We start from the raw sequence: 13480 nt of genomic DNA on the forward strand, positions 1-13480 counted from the left end.
CTGCATTTGAACAATTGCTTGTGCAGGAAAAAAAGTTGCAATTACATGATTGATGTAATGGATAATAAAATATCTGGCGTTGGCACATACAAGTGGTGAGCTAGGCCTGTTAGTGTTTCTATGTCATTATGATATATTTATTCACTTTCTTGTGCCAAACTCTTAAATCCTTTCATCATCAGTTTGAGCTTCATTCCTTTACACACACACACACACACACACACACACACACACACACACACACACACAATTAAAGAGGATTTGTGTATTTTACAGATCAATGGGGCATAGTCCCACGTAAATATATATAGTATTGCAGCTTAAATTATTCATCTTGGCCAATTTTCAAACCAAGGAATCAGCATCCTCTTCACCAAATGGAAATATTGTTTTATTTCAAATGAGTTGCAGAGAAGCGAAAATGAAACAATCTAACTTGCCTTGATGCTCACATTGTGTGTTTACTTTAGCAGTCTGTTCTACAAAAATGCAGCGGGTTACATGATCAGTTGAATTCATGGTGTAAAACCACATGCTTTACCTTACACATACATGCTGTCTTTTGAACAATTTCACAAGCTGGCCACCTGCTGAGGTTAATTTAAGGGAAAAAATATTTTTCAAAGGGAAACGAACATCTTTTAAAAACAACAACAACACTACACTATCAAAAACAGTTAAGTACTCCTTTGAGCAACATAACCCATATGTCCTATATTTTCTGAAACTAGTCACTGGTTTAACAATTGACTGCATAAACATATCTTCAGCATATATATATGTACGTTGTCATAGTTCATGTGAATTGAACAAAGAATGTGCATGAACCATAGTGATTTGCCTAGTCAAATGAGAGCACACAGGATGTAAACAAACTGACTGCTTAAATTGAGTATTTCATGAATTGCCAGTAACTGATCAGTCTCCAAACTGTGTTGTAGAGTGGGCTTTTATCCAATGATGTTTGTTTATATATATATATATATATATATATATATATATATATATATATATATATATATTACAACCATGTATATTAACAGAGCAAAGTACTAAATTCTGTGTTGGCATAACCAATTTGTGAAATTAAATGGAAGCTATGATTCTATGAAAGGATTATCTGTGACATTCTCTTTATATCCCTGTGCAGATATAACACTCTTGAATATTTAGCAAACCATGGGATCATGCACTCCCTTCCTGATTCCATTTTGGAGCACAGATTTTCATCAACTGCTACACGAATCACAACACTGTCATACAGGGCCAAGAGCTTAGGGAGAATTTGGAGACTGCTTTTTAAAAAATTCATCATGAATGAATAATCATTCACAAGTTGAATTTTTAAGCCAGGTTTGAGGACACTGACGCCTCAACTGTTCTACCATCAAATCAAATCATCACACCAGAAAGTCATGAACTTGTTATTATTGAAGGAATTATTGATGTTACTGTGTATATAGGGCACCCTTCTTTTGACGAGTTGACCATTTTAATTTAAATAAATCCAGGAAGCAACCGAGAGCAGATTACTGTCCAACCAACACAGTGGTGAATTCAAGATATTTCTTAATGACTTTTCAAGCATTCCTATGGAGAAGGGCCTCAGTCTGAGAGGATGATCTCTGGGTCCAGTGGCTGGCTACCACATTCCCTGGAAGAGTTAGCAGTGTTTCTTTTGCCTAGTTGCTTGCAGAAGACCATTCCCACCAGCATGGTCTCTTTATCAGTCAGAGAAAGTGTGCTTTCAAATGTACAACTCCTGGACAAGCAATAGGCTTTTGTCAAAGGTACGTCTCCTGCATGCAGAACCCTCACCATTTCTTCTATACTTGACAAGGCACTGCAGTAATTGCCTATTTATTTTTCACTGGGAAATGGCCAAAATGTATAGGGAATGTGCCAGTTTAAACAAAATAAAATCTTCTCTAACTGCAAATTGTTTCCTCTGAGAAATTCCATACCTGCAAATTGTTTCCTCTGAGAAATTCCATACAACCCTTCCTTATTAGATACAGAGAAGCCACACATTATACATATATTCCGTTTAAAAGCTGAACTGTCAAATTGACTTCTCAACCTATGCAAGATTTCTGGTAAGAATATATACCATTAGAAAGAGGTGGTGTGTGTTTTCTTTATTAAAAAAGTAGTGTGAGTGGTGTGTGGGGAAGCATATCTCACCATCCCTACTGAGTTTGATGACAAGCCTTAGTAAGTGAAATGGAAAGAAAACCGCCAGTGCAGATGAAAGCAGTTTGCATGAGTTTTGCTCAATGTGAGAGAAGCTAATGGACATACCATTTTAATATTCAAGTATCTTACCTTGTAAACTGTAGATTTCTCCCACGCTGTTCTGCCGAGTGATGTGATGCCAGTATGCGCTACGAGGAAGCGAGATTGACTTGGGCAATGTCATAGGTTCAGTCAAACTGGTCTGGAGCTTGAAAGAAGAATAAAATGCAATAAATTCTATTGCCCAATTCGCATCAGTGTTACATGTTTCAAACCACTATAATCACACACAGTGTTGTGAATTAAGCATAGTTTACTCACAGTTAACTACTTTTAATTGTGCACAGCAGTAATGAAGAGTCCACTGAAACATAGGAGGAAAGTACATTGATGATGAATCCATATGAAGTTGCTTCCAAAATTGCAAGTGAAATCCTGAGTGGAAGTAAAACGCTTTGACAACTCTTTTGGTGTCACAAGAAAAGAACTCCCCGCCCCCATCAGACTCGGTCAGATTTGGGAATAGGGCTGAGCAGAACTGGGAGCCAGCTGCTCTGAGAGGCAGTGTTCTGTGCCGAGTTCATGGGTTTGCAAGCAGCAATCTCATTAGAAGGTAATGATTCAGAAAAACAGCATTAATTCTCATGTGGCTCCTGTACTGCGGCTATTGTATAATGATTAAAGGACAACAGGGACATGTCAGAAAGGGACGCGCAGTACAGCACTCTCTGAACATCACAACAATGTGTTCCTTCCCTGCCTCCCCATTTCTGCCCACAGAAAATACTACATTAATGAGTATTGAATTGCTGCAAATTTAGATATATTCTTGTTGATTTCCCTAGGTAATATATTTATAATTACACAAATAATTTCTGCAAACAACATACTTACTCCAGAGAGATCCTATTAGAGTCCCATAAAATTACTAGTCTGGAGAAAATAATTTGTTTGTAGTTGCAACTCATATTATTATTATTATTATTATTATTATTATTATTAATTTAATTGCCCCCCATTTTTTTAAACTTGATATATTTATTAAAATGGGGGGGAACAATTCACTTGTAATCTGAATGAGCCTATTTCATTTGAGGCAGAATTTAAGTCAAGTCATCTCAGTCAAAACAGTTCCTGGATGAGGAATGAGGAATAAAATTGGGAAGGGGACACACTAAACTCTGAAATCATTCTGTTGACAGGCAAGCATCTTTCTATTATTATTTTAATAAATCTGACCTGTTTTATCTCTTCAAATTGTTTTCATTAATTTGTTTTATTTCTATGTGCTGCTTTTCACTTACTCGTTTAAACTGTGGTGTTTTAATATGTTCTACTGCATTTTTAACCCATTTTTCAAGTCGTATTTGGAACTTGTTGAAGAGTGAGGTATACATCCATAAAACAAAGAAACAACTATGCCTACTCTGCTAGATCACTAAGGGTGAACCACTCTGAGACCTGCAGGTATAGAGCAGTATATAAATTCAATAAAACAACAACAACAACAACAACAACAACAACAACAGCAGCAGCAGCAGCAGCAGCAACAGCAGCATAGCAGTTGCACCCTGCACACAGCCTCTGAACTTAAGACCTTTAAGCAGAACCTCATGTCTAAAAGTCTAAAAGCAGATCTATCGTCCATGGGTTTTTCCAACTCTTAATTCTCTTTTAAACCTATCTCAGGCAGTGACCATTAGCACACTTTGTGGTCATGAATTCCATACACATGCACCGGGTGAAGAATATTTTGTCTTAATTCCAGCCAATCAGCTTCATGGAATGACCCACAGTTCTAACATCATGGGAGTGGAAGAAAAAGTTTTCTTGATCTACACAGTACTGGGATACAGTAGCTCAGTAATGGGATATGTATAATCTAAGGGTTGTAGGTTTTGAGCCCCATGTTGGGCAAAAGATTCCTGCATTACAGGGTGTTGGACTGGATTACCCTTGTGGTTCTTTCCAGCTCTGCAATTCTATGATTCTACCTTATTGTCGTTTTATTTCTCAGGAACTAAGAGTCCCAAATACTCCAGATATTCCTCATAGGAAAGATGCACCAGCACCAATCGCTGCCATTTTCCTTGCCCTTTTCTTATGCTATATTTTCAGTTTCAATAATGATCATTTTCTGAGATGAGTCCACCTCAAATTCACCCCCAATCTGCTCAACAGCTGATCTTGTGAACCTTACTTTTAAAAGAAGGCAGGGTGTGTCCTAGGAGCAGCCTGGATGCAGAGTTGAACTGGACCACTACTTTTGGTTCAAGCAACCCTGAAAAGTTTCCATTTATTACATTTGATAAAAAGCCAAACGTAAAGTTTTGAAATATATGCCGCCTCTTCATTTTTTAATATTTTATTTTCAGTAAGAAGGAGGATATGCAAACAAGCACAATACACTGTTTCTGCCAATGGAAAAAATATGTATCTAATGTTGCAGTTTTATGGATATCGGTTTGTATTTCTGTATTGCAACATGTTTTCACATAGCTTACCTCACTTGCAAGTTTTTATTAGAGCCTGTATTGAGAGGACTGTAAAGTACAGGAGTACTGGGAGTGCCGCTCATGGGTGCCCTTTGGGTTTCGCTTCAAATGAGTAAAAAGTACCTCAACCTCCAGTGCGGCTTTTGAAGTTTTAAGAGCTGCATTTTTCTCTTGGAAAAAGGCTATTTGATCTCAGACATTATCTAAATGTTATGTGAGATCAAAAGACCTTTTTCTAAGAAAGAAAAACAAAATCTTCTAAGAACCTTCAAAAGAAGCTGCGGAAGACTTTATCTTGAGAAAGAGGGAATTCTATCTCAGAACCAAATCTGACCAGCAACAGTTCCCTGCCCTATTAAGTTAGCCTGGACTAGTTACATGTATTTACACAATGGGTTTTGGTTTACACGCAAAAACATAACAGCATGGTACTCAACAGGAAGTGATGGAACTAATGCTTGAGTTGTTACTTTTTGTTTTGCTGTAGCTATACTGTCAGATATACTGTTGCTATGGCATACTTCTGACAACTTCAGTTGGAAGAATGCCATTGTAGATTAAGATCTAGACACAATATATATAGAAGAGCTTACATATGGCCTGGATACAGGTAGGTAGCCGTGTTGGTCTGGATCGAAGTAAAATAAAAAAATTCCTTCAGTAGCACCTTAAAGACCAACTAAGTTTTTATTTTGGTATGAGCTTTCGTGTGCATGCACACTTTGTGTCTGCCCAAATGCCTCAGTTGCCTCTCACAAAGAAATGTGGAGTAGAAATGCACCTGAAACTAGGCTAGAGTTCAAATGTAGAAATATTAGAATAAAAATAGTTTCTGAAAAGTAAAACAAACAAATCAAAAGTGAGCATCTTGAGCTTTCCTAGGCCTTGATTTATTTATTTCCAGTCATTTGTGTCTAAGGAGTGCTTGTGAAATTTATTGCAATCTTTTGCTGCTGCATTTTATAACATAACATCTAGGCATATCTGCCTGTTTCTCCAGCTTGCACCATTTATATGAAATGAAATGACAGATTCATGTTGCCTTAAAAAGTAGCCCGATAACTGTAGTTGTGTCAGCCAAATATATGTCATCATGGCCTAATCCAAACCTGAATTCAACCTCAGGAAGATATTCTTCTCCATCCCCCTTTCCCATATGGAATGTGATTGTTATGGCTCTAAATATTATTCAAGCACAACTCTGATGACAAATCCCAATTTTATAACAGTCAGCTCAATATGTGACAACATTGCAATGGGGGAAGGGGGCTTAAATACTCCCTCTGCCCTTGTCATCTACCATCCCCTGCCTCCTAACCTTATGCACACAAACTCAAACTCTCTTAATATATAGCATTCTGAGCTGGTTGTATGCTGATGTTAAGACATACTGGAAAGCATGGTAGTTCTATGAAACCTTCATTAGCCAGTGATCCTAGTACTTGTTCTAAGTCATGAAAACATGGAAGGCATTAGAGAAAGCAGGGAAAAGAGAAATGTCCTCTCTTATCCTATCACTGCTGCTACCACTGGAGCAAAAATGGGCAAAAAGGCCCAGGGCAGAAGCTTTGTGAGAAATTCTGGACTTTTTCTACTTCTCCCACTGCTTTCCCCAGGGAAATTGGAGCAAATGTCAATTAAGTTCCAATTGACATTTTGCTCCAATTTCCCGGGGGGGGGGGAGAGTGGGTTTTCCTGGGGAAAGTAGTGGAACAAGTGGAAAACTGCTCAGATCCATGCTTTCTAGGCATGGGACAAATGGAAGAGTGGGCGAGCCCTCAGGGAGTGGATGTGTGAGGCGGTATTGCATTTGGAAGATGGAGTTTGGCAGAAAGTTTAGTTTTGAAAGTCTTATTCTAAGACTGAGCAGGGGGTGTTTGGCAATCACTGATTCAAACACTGGTTTAGATAGGAGTCATGATTAGCATCAGTGCAGAAAGAACTTAGTTATTCAGAGAAGGAAACCAGAAAATCCATGCCACAGAAAAGGGGGAGATAAAAGTCACCTATGCACCTGGCTCCCAGTTTGCATATTACAGATTCCAGTGACTTGTACCTGGCCACAGAAATAATGTTTGCACATGGGACTTTGACTGTCTTTAGTTCAATGAAGTGCACCTTCAATATTCTGAGCATAGATTCCATAGGCTTTATGAAGAAATCCTGATTAATTGAATGGTACTTTAATGCATTCTGCCATTTTTATTGGTCTTCTGTTTGGTCAAGTGACAGTTGGTTTAACTGTCACTGAGGAACTTTAACTGAGAGCTGAGGTGGGGGTTGGAGATTGGACTCTCAGTATGCAAAAGGAGACTAGAAAGTATGCATTTTCTGATATGTGGTTGCAAGTTTAGAAGATTCAGTTAGACACTGTGGTTGGTCGAGCCTGAACTAAAGGTGCCGGAATGGAACATATAGCTGAGTGCTGGTCAGTCTATGTTGGTTGCTGCTTAGTGCTCATGGTGGATAGTCACAAGAAGATGACAGCAGAAGTTGAGGATCTGAAAAGAATGCAGGGTGGCTTGGTGGCCAGTTCAGGTTAAAGAGCCAAAGGGAAAACCTATGTATAAGCACCAAGGGTCAAGAAGTGAGAGGCAGTTTGGAATGTGAGGCTCTGATGTCTGGAAAGAGAACCAGATGAATATTCTTACAAAATAGGTTAGTAAGGGTTGAAACTTCAACAAGAGTCCTTGTTGAGGCCTAATTGGAGTGGAGCAAATAAGAAGGTCACCTGGCAAAAGAGTTTTAATAGGTTAACTAACTGCTTCTGAAAAACTTTCTTAGTAAAATAAATTCTATTTAAAATGACAGTAGCACGTTAATGAATTGTATACTTTTAAAGAAACAGTACTATATTAAAAAAACTACATAAGCTTGGGAGTGGAAGTTGGCAAAATGAGTTAGAAATACCTGCCTTCCCTTGCCATGGCTTTTAATAATGGATACACCATATTATTGCCCTAAATGTTACACCTACATGATGAAATATTTAAGTCCTTTTCAGTCCATAGATGTTAGGCTAGTATATGCTTCTTAAAAGGAACACTGCTAGTTTTTAAATTCTACAATCCTTATAACAGTGTCATTGTGCCATTCTGTTTCAGAATAAAAGATGTACCTGAAACCATGGAGAGAACCACTTCACACATGTTTTCCTTCTCACAAATTATGTAGTACACATAGACAAGAGTTGGGCATTTATGGAGAACATTGCAGAAATTATCCGATAGCAGATTTTACAGGGGGGAAACAGCAGGCTTCCTTTCAAACCTAACATTACTACAATTTCTGCTATTATTCCACACAACAGGAACAAAGCCAGTTACAAAGAAGACAACTATGAGGAAAAGGAAGAGAGAGAGAGTGAAGTTAAGCACTCATGCTATCTTGTCAATGTGATTCCATCTGAATTACAAACTGCGCAATGGGACTGCCCTCTCAGCCACTCCATCTCATTGGAAACTTGCCCTTTAGCCACTTATATGGAAATGGATTCTGACAGTGTGAATGCTTGCTGGAACAAACATCTTTCATTACAAGCCAGTCATGAAGTGGGGGATACAAACAAAAAAGTTGTGGTATGGGGTGACAGTGACAAATAGTCACTCCCCATATAATCTATATGGGCTTGTTTATTTTGTTGGTCTATTTAAACAGGACAATCCAATGCATGTCTTTTCAGCCCCATTGAGTTCAATGTACCTGATTCCCATAGTATAAGATTGTAGTCTAAATATCCAGGGCTTCATTTTTTTTGGGGGGGGGGACACATCATTGAGCATGTTCAGAGAGCATTTCCTCTAGTCAGCTTCAAATCTTCAAAGAGAAGGAGAAAGGGCTTTAAGGCAGGCCTATGTTTCCTGAAAATATAATCATCTTAGCCTAGTGCTTTTCCTAGTGGCTCCTTCAGTTTTTATCACATCAAGAGGAAGCCTTAGGTCAGAAAAAGGATACACAGAACAAGTGTGTTCCATGCAGCTTTCTACTGTAGCACAAAAGACACTTTTGCATTGCCTGCAACCCTCACTAAGGATCTCAGCTTTCATTTAAAATAAATTAATCCACAGCTCGTAATTGGGATAGGAAACCTAAAGGCAAGACACTAGAACATCAGATGAACTAACAAACCAGAGACTAGATTGCCTGCACTTCCCAATTGCTCGACTCAACTGTCATTTAAATAAATAAATAAATAATATTCACCAAATTACACAAAAAGTGACAACTGAAGATAAAGATAAGATAAATATAGGAAAGAAAAAACCCCACATACTGTTGATAAATAAATACCAAGTATAATTGGGCCACAACTGTGGCCCTGTGTCAAAGGTAAAACAAATGAATTGCATTCTGCCGTTATAACCCAAAATCCTAGGGGGAGAAAGGTTTATCTTTAATGTCAGATTGTTTAGAATTCCATTTATTTCTAAACCGCCTCCATGCTTTTCTAAATAATATATATCAATGTTTGATATATATTATTCTTCTACCACGGTCCTTTTAAATAATATCCTAAAATGAAAAAGGAAAATTAAAATAAATCAAATGTATTGACTTTCCCCTAAACGGGCTCTTCCTTTGAACATCTTGTTGCCTAAAAATTAATGCACTCAGTTCAAGTTAGTGGGAAGGAACATGCCTGTGTGAGTCAACCATAGAAACATTGCATGCTCTCAATTTGCTGCAAGGCTGCCTGTTGCACCAAAGAAAGTGGCCTAAGCAAAGGACAAAATGATTTAGAATGCTATGATAGGAATTCTTCATGACTTCAAAGCTTTCCCCATAATAATATGCTCTCAAAATGTGAGGTGTTTTTTTTAAAGAGTAAAAACCAGAGTTTGTTCATGTGTATATTAACAGTCAAATATTTATGTTGCTAAACAAGGTAAGTTCAAATAAAGGGGGAGAGAATGAAGATTGTCTTGTGGCACCTAGGCAAATGTAGTCTTCTGATCACTGTATGATGACATATATTAACCTTTACGATGCCTTTGTAATAAGCTTAATTGGTTTTGCTTCAATAAAGGCAGGCTTCATCTACCAAACAGAAGAGCATATACTGGAATTCTTGAAAGCAAATATATTCATGGAATGACATCACTGGACATATTCCAGAAAAGAGCACATCTTGTTCCTTTTAAAAAAAATACCATGCCACAATCCAACTACTATTTAAACTTGGAAGGCTCCAAAAGCAGCTTGCAATGTGGTATGGTTAATGATTGGCATTAGGGAAAAGAGGATGTATACTCACATGGACACCACATTCAGAAAAATAACACCTTGGCGGTTGTTCCATCTACCTATCAGGGCTGTGTATTAAATATAGACTCTGAGGGAACATATGGCCTAAAATAACTACCGGTAATGTTTCATAACTAATCCATTTTTCAGAATCATGTTAACGTATCCATGGGTATTAAGTTTCTTAAAGAAGTCTGATTTTGTTTTTTAATTAATTTCACAATTATTCCCTTCCTAATGCAGCAAATGCCTTTTGCAATATTGGAGTAAGATCCTTACCCGTGCTTTTTGTTCCATCTCCATCATCAATCTTTCATGTTGTTCAGCTATTGCCAGCGTTGCAGAATGGACTTTCTGATAGATCATCTCGCCTTCTCTTGTCTGAAAGGTGAACAGCCCTTCTCCTGTGTCGCACATCCTAGAAAAAGAGTTTTTATTTATTTTATTTGTTTATTTTATAACGCCTTGATAAAATAAACATGCATAGTTGGGTTCTTCTGGTATTCATATTGCTAATGAATTACTCTGGCAATGGGTGCACAATATTATTCTGTCAATAGGTCAATGGATTTCTAATGACATAGGCAAAATTTAGTCTTGACATTAAAGCTGCTTTAAGAACCTTAAATACATGCATTTAACTTGTCCACATTCGGCTTTACATGTGTGGCAAAAATAAACATAAAAAATTTAAAGGGGCAGAAAAATAAAGTCTGTGGTCTTTATGTCACCCTCACAGAGACAACACCCTGCGGTCTTTCCTTTTGGGTGGCAACCTTGCTGATGGTGTGCCTGCTGCCCAAGGCAGCATTCCTGTTATGTTCCTGGCCAAGGAAGATGATACAGTTAGGCAGGGGCTGATGATAACCCTACAAGGAGGACCCGATAAGGAGGCAGCAGAGTCACTGTAAAAGGCCACAGAGTATAGGAAAAAATATGTCAGAGTTCATCTCTTTATTTGTCTGGGTCGATGTCTGTTCCCGCTCTCCTGCTGGTGGTCTGATGCTGCAACTGGTTCTTTAAGGTTCGGGCATCCATTTTTTGCCCTGGCCAACAAAAATGATGCTATTAGCTAGAGCAGGCACCCCCAAACTTCGGCCTCCAGATGTTTTGGACTACAATTCCCATCTTCCCCGAACACTGGTCCTGTTAGCTAGGGATCATGGGAGTTGTAGGCCAAAACATCTGGAGGGCCGCAGCGACTGCTGCAAAACTGTTTCAAACGTCAGAATTATCTGTCTAACTTATGCCTGGAAAAGTTTGCATATCAAAAAGGAGATCAAGTTCCACTTCCAGCCTACCTTCCTTGCTTTTCATATTGAATTTCAGCTTCTCCCATGGGCAAAGACCAGATCATTCACCCCAGTCGGTTTCAGAGTGACCATCTTCCTATATTACCATATCTATAGAACAGGGGTGGCATATGTGCCAGGTTGTTGGCCCTTGTATATATTTTAAATGCAATTGGTTCATTCACTTGAGGGAAGGAAGGAAGGAAGGAAGGAAGGAAGGAAGGAAGGAAGGAAGGAAGGAAGCAAGGATGGATCGAAGGCCAGAATAGGAAGTGGTAGCTGCCACAGTGACTGTGAAAAGTGCATTTGAAGATTGCTGCCTGTAAGTGAGACTGTGTCTGGATCATACCTCATCTTAGTCAATGCATGAGACATTTGCCCATGTACACTGCCTGTCCCTTCATGCTAACCATGATTAGACTGGAAAACTCTAATTACTCATAGTTTGGGGTACGACTTATGTTGCCACAAAAACTCATATTAGCATAGATTTAGCAGAGGGAAGCTTTGTGGCCGCAGTCCATTTGCCTGCATATTCACCATTGGCGTGTGAAAGAATTTTCCAAGTCCCATAATAATAATAATAATAATAATAATAATAATAATAATAATAATAATTTTTTATTATACCCCGCCCTCCCCAGTCAAACCGGGCTCAGGGCGGCTCACACCAATAAAATTACAATAAAACATAAAAAAGGAATTAATTAAAATACAGATTAAAATACAGTATTAAAATATAAAAATTTAAAATGCAGCCTCATTTTAAGTAGTCCATAAATCCAAGCCATGAGGGAGGAAAACACAGGGGTCAGACTAAGTCCAACCCAAAGGCCAGGCGGAACAGCTCTGTCTTGCAGGCCCTGCGGAAAGATGACAAATCCCGCAGGGCCCTGGTCTCCTGTGAAAGAGCGTTCCACCAAGTTGGTGCCAATACTGAAAAGGCCCTGGCCCTAGTAGAGGCCAATCTAGCCACCTTATGGCTCGGCATCTCCAGAATATTGTTGTTTGTGGACCTTAAGGTCCTCTGAGGGGCATACCAGGAGAGGCGGTCCCGTAGGTACGAGGGTCCCAAGCCGCATAGGGCTTTAAAGGTAAAAACCAGCACCTTAAACCTGATCCTGTACTCCACCGGGAACCAGTGCAGCTGGTAATGTCATCAAGCACCCAAAATAAAAAAGTTCCAGTTGGAATTTTCCCACTTACACTGTTGTGGGAACACAATTATACCAGTGCTATACTGCTACAATGATAGGGGGGAAAGCCAGGAGCTATACAAGGAATTTTTTTTTTAAAAAAAACACCAAACAGAAAAGAGCACTGAGGCTGTACTGGTAGGGTGAGATAGTCAATAAAGAAAAGGTTAAAGCACATAAAAGTTCACAATAAAAGCTTGCAAAGGTTAACAAGTAAAGATGAGAGTGAAGCCAACCAAAGTTGAGCAGGAAATGCAATTAATCAAAGCAGCATATCTTGACAGCAGACAAGCCCTATAGGTGAAAAAAGGTCATAGGAAAAGACCTGTAAATCAGGGATGACACAGAACAAAGATTAACAACAGGAAGAACATGGAGTAAATAAAGGACCATGAAGAGAACACACAGATCTAAGCAGTTCAGTGTCTGGTCTGCTCTAAAAGGTGTGATATAGTTATTCTCAGCTGCCTCCAATCCATTAAACTCAAGAAGTACTTGACAAGGTCCAAAAGTTCTACTGCTTCACAGGAGGGTTCTGTCCATATGTTACACATTTGAAATTTCCAAGAAAGATTAAAAACATGTATCTTGGATTCAGGAGTGAACTCACTAGCAAATATTGGTCCTGCTTTTGTGACTCGATGTGTTGCTCATAATTATTAGTTTGTGGGCTTCAGTAAATTAATTCCTCTTGCTTTGAAGTTCATCGGGCTGAAGTTGACAGAGGCAATATTCAGAGAGGTGGGGGAACCATTGGAAGTTGGTTTCACAGCTATTCAATTTGTTCAAAACTATGATTCTTAGGGTTTATGGAACTAACAATATAAACCCCTTTTTAGGTGATGAAGAGACAGGAAAAACTCAGAAATGTTCAACTGCACTTGTCTGGAGCAACCCTTCCTAGTCCTGAGTACGCCTGGTTATATATGTTGTGGGCTGATCAATTCTGTTACTCAATAGGAAGGTTCTTCTGTCTTGCTTACTCTCACCTTTCTGTTGTTAGTGTTCCAGAAAAATA

General features: G+C 38.7%; 1 protein-coding gene across 3 annotated transcripts in view; it reads right to left on the reverse strand.

The window, feature by feature from the left end:
• The window catches only part of DOK6 (docking protein 6), a 171580-nt gene that overhangs the window by 30092 nt on the left and 128008 nt on the right, over positions 1-13480 (reverse strand). For 2 of the 3 annotated variants that reach the window (XM_035125321.3, XM_035125322.3), the window contains exons 6-7: positions 10254-10392; positions 2326-2443 (exon numbers count right to left, since the gene is read on the reverse strand). In XM_035125321.3, coding sequence (XP_034981212.1) covers positions 2326-2443; positions 10254-10392 — 257 coding nt within the window. Of the gene's footprint in view, positions 1-1611; positions 1763-2325; positions 2444-10253; positions 10393-13480 lie in introns of those variants that run through there. The other variant, XM_088675295.1, reaches the window with a different exon arrangement.

Source organism: Zootoca vivipara, chromosome 8 (genome assembly GCF_965207765.1).
Source record: "Zootoca vivipara chromosome 8, rZooViv2.hap1.1, whole genome shotgun sequence".
NCBI classification, from domain to species: Eukaryota; Metazoa; Chordata; class Lepidosauria; order Squamata; family Lacertidae; genus Zootoca; species Zootoca vivipara.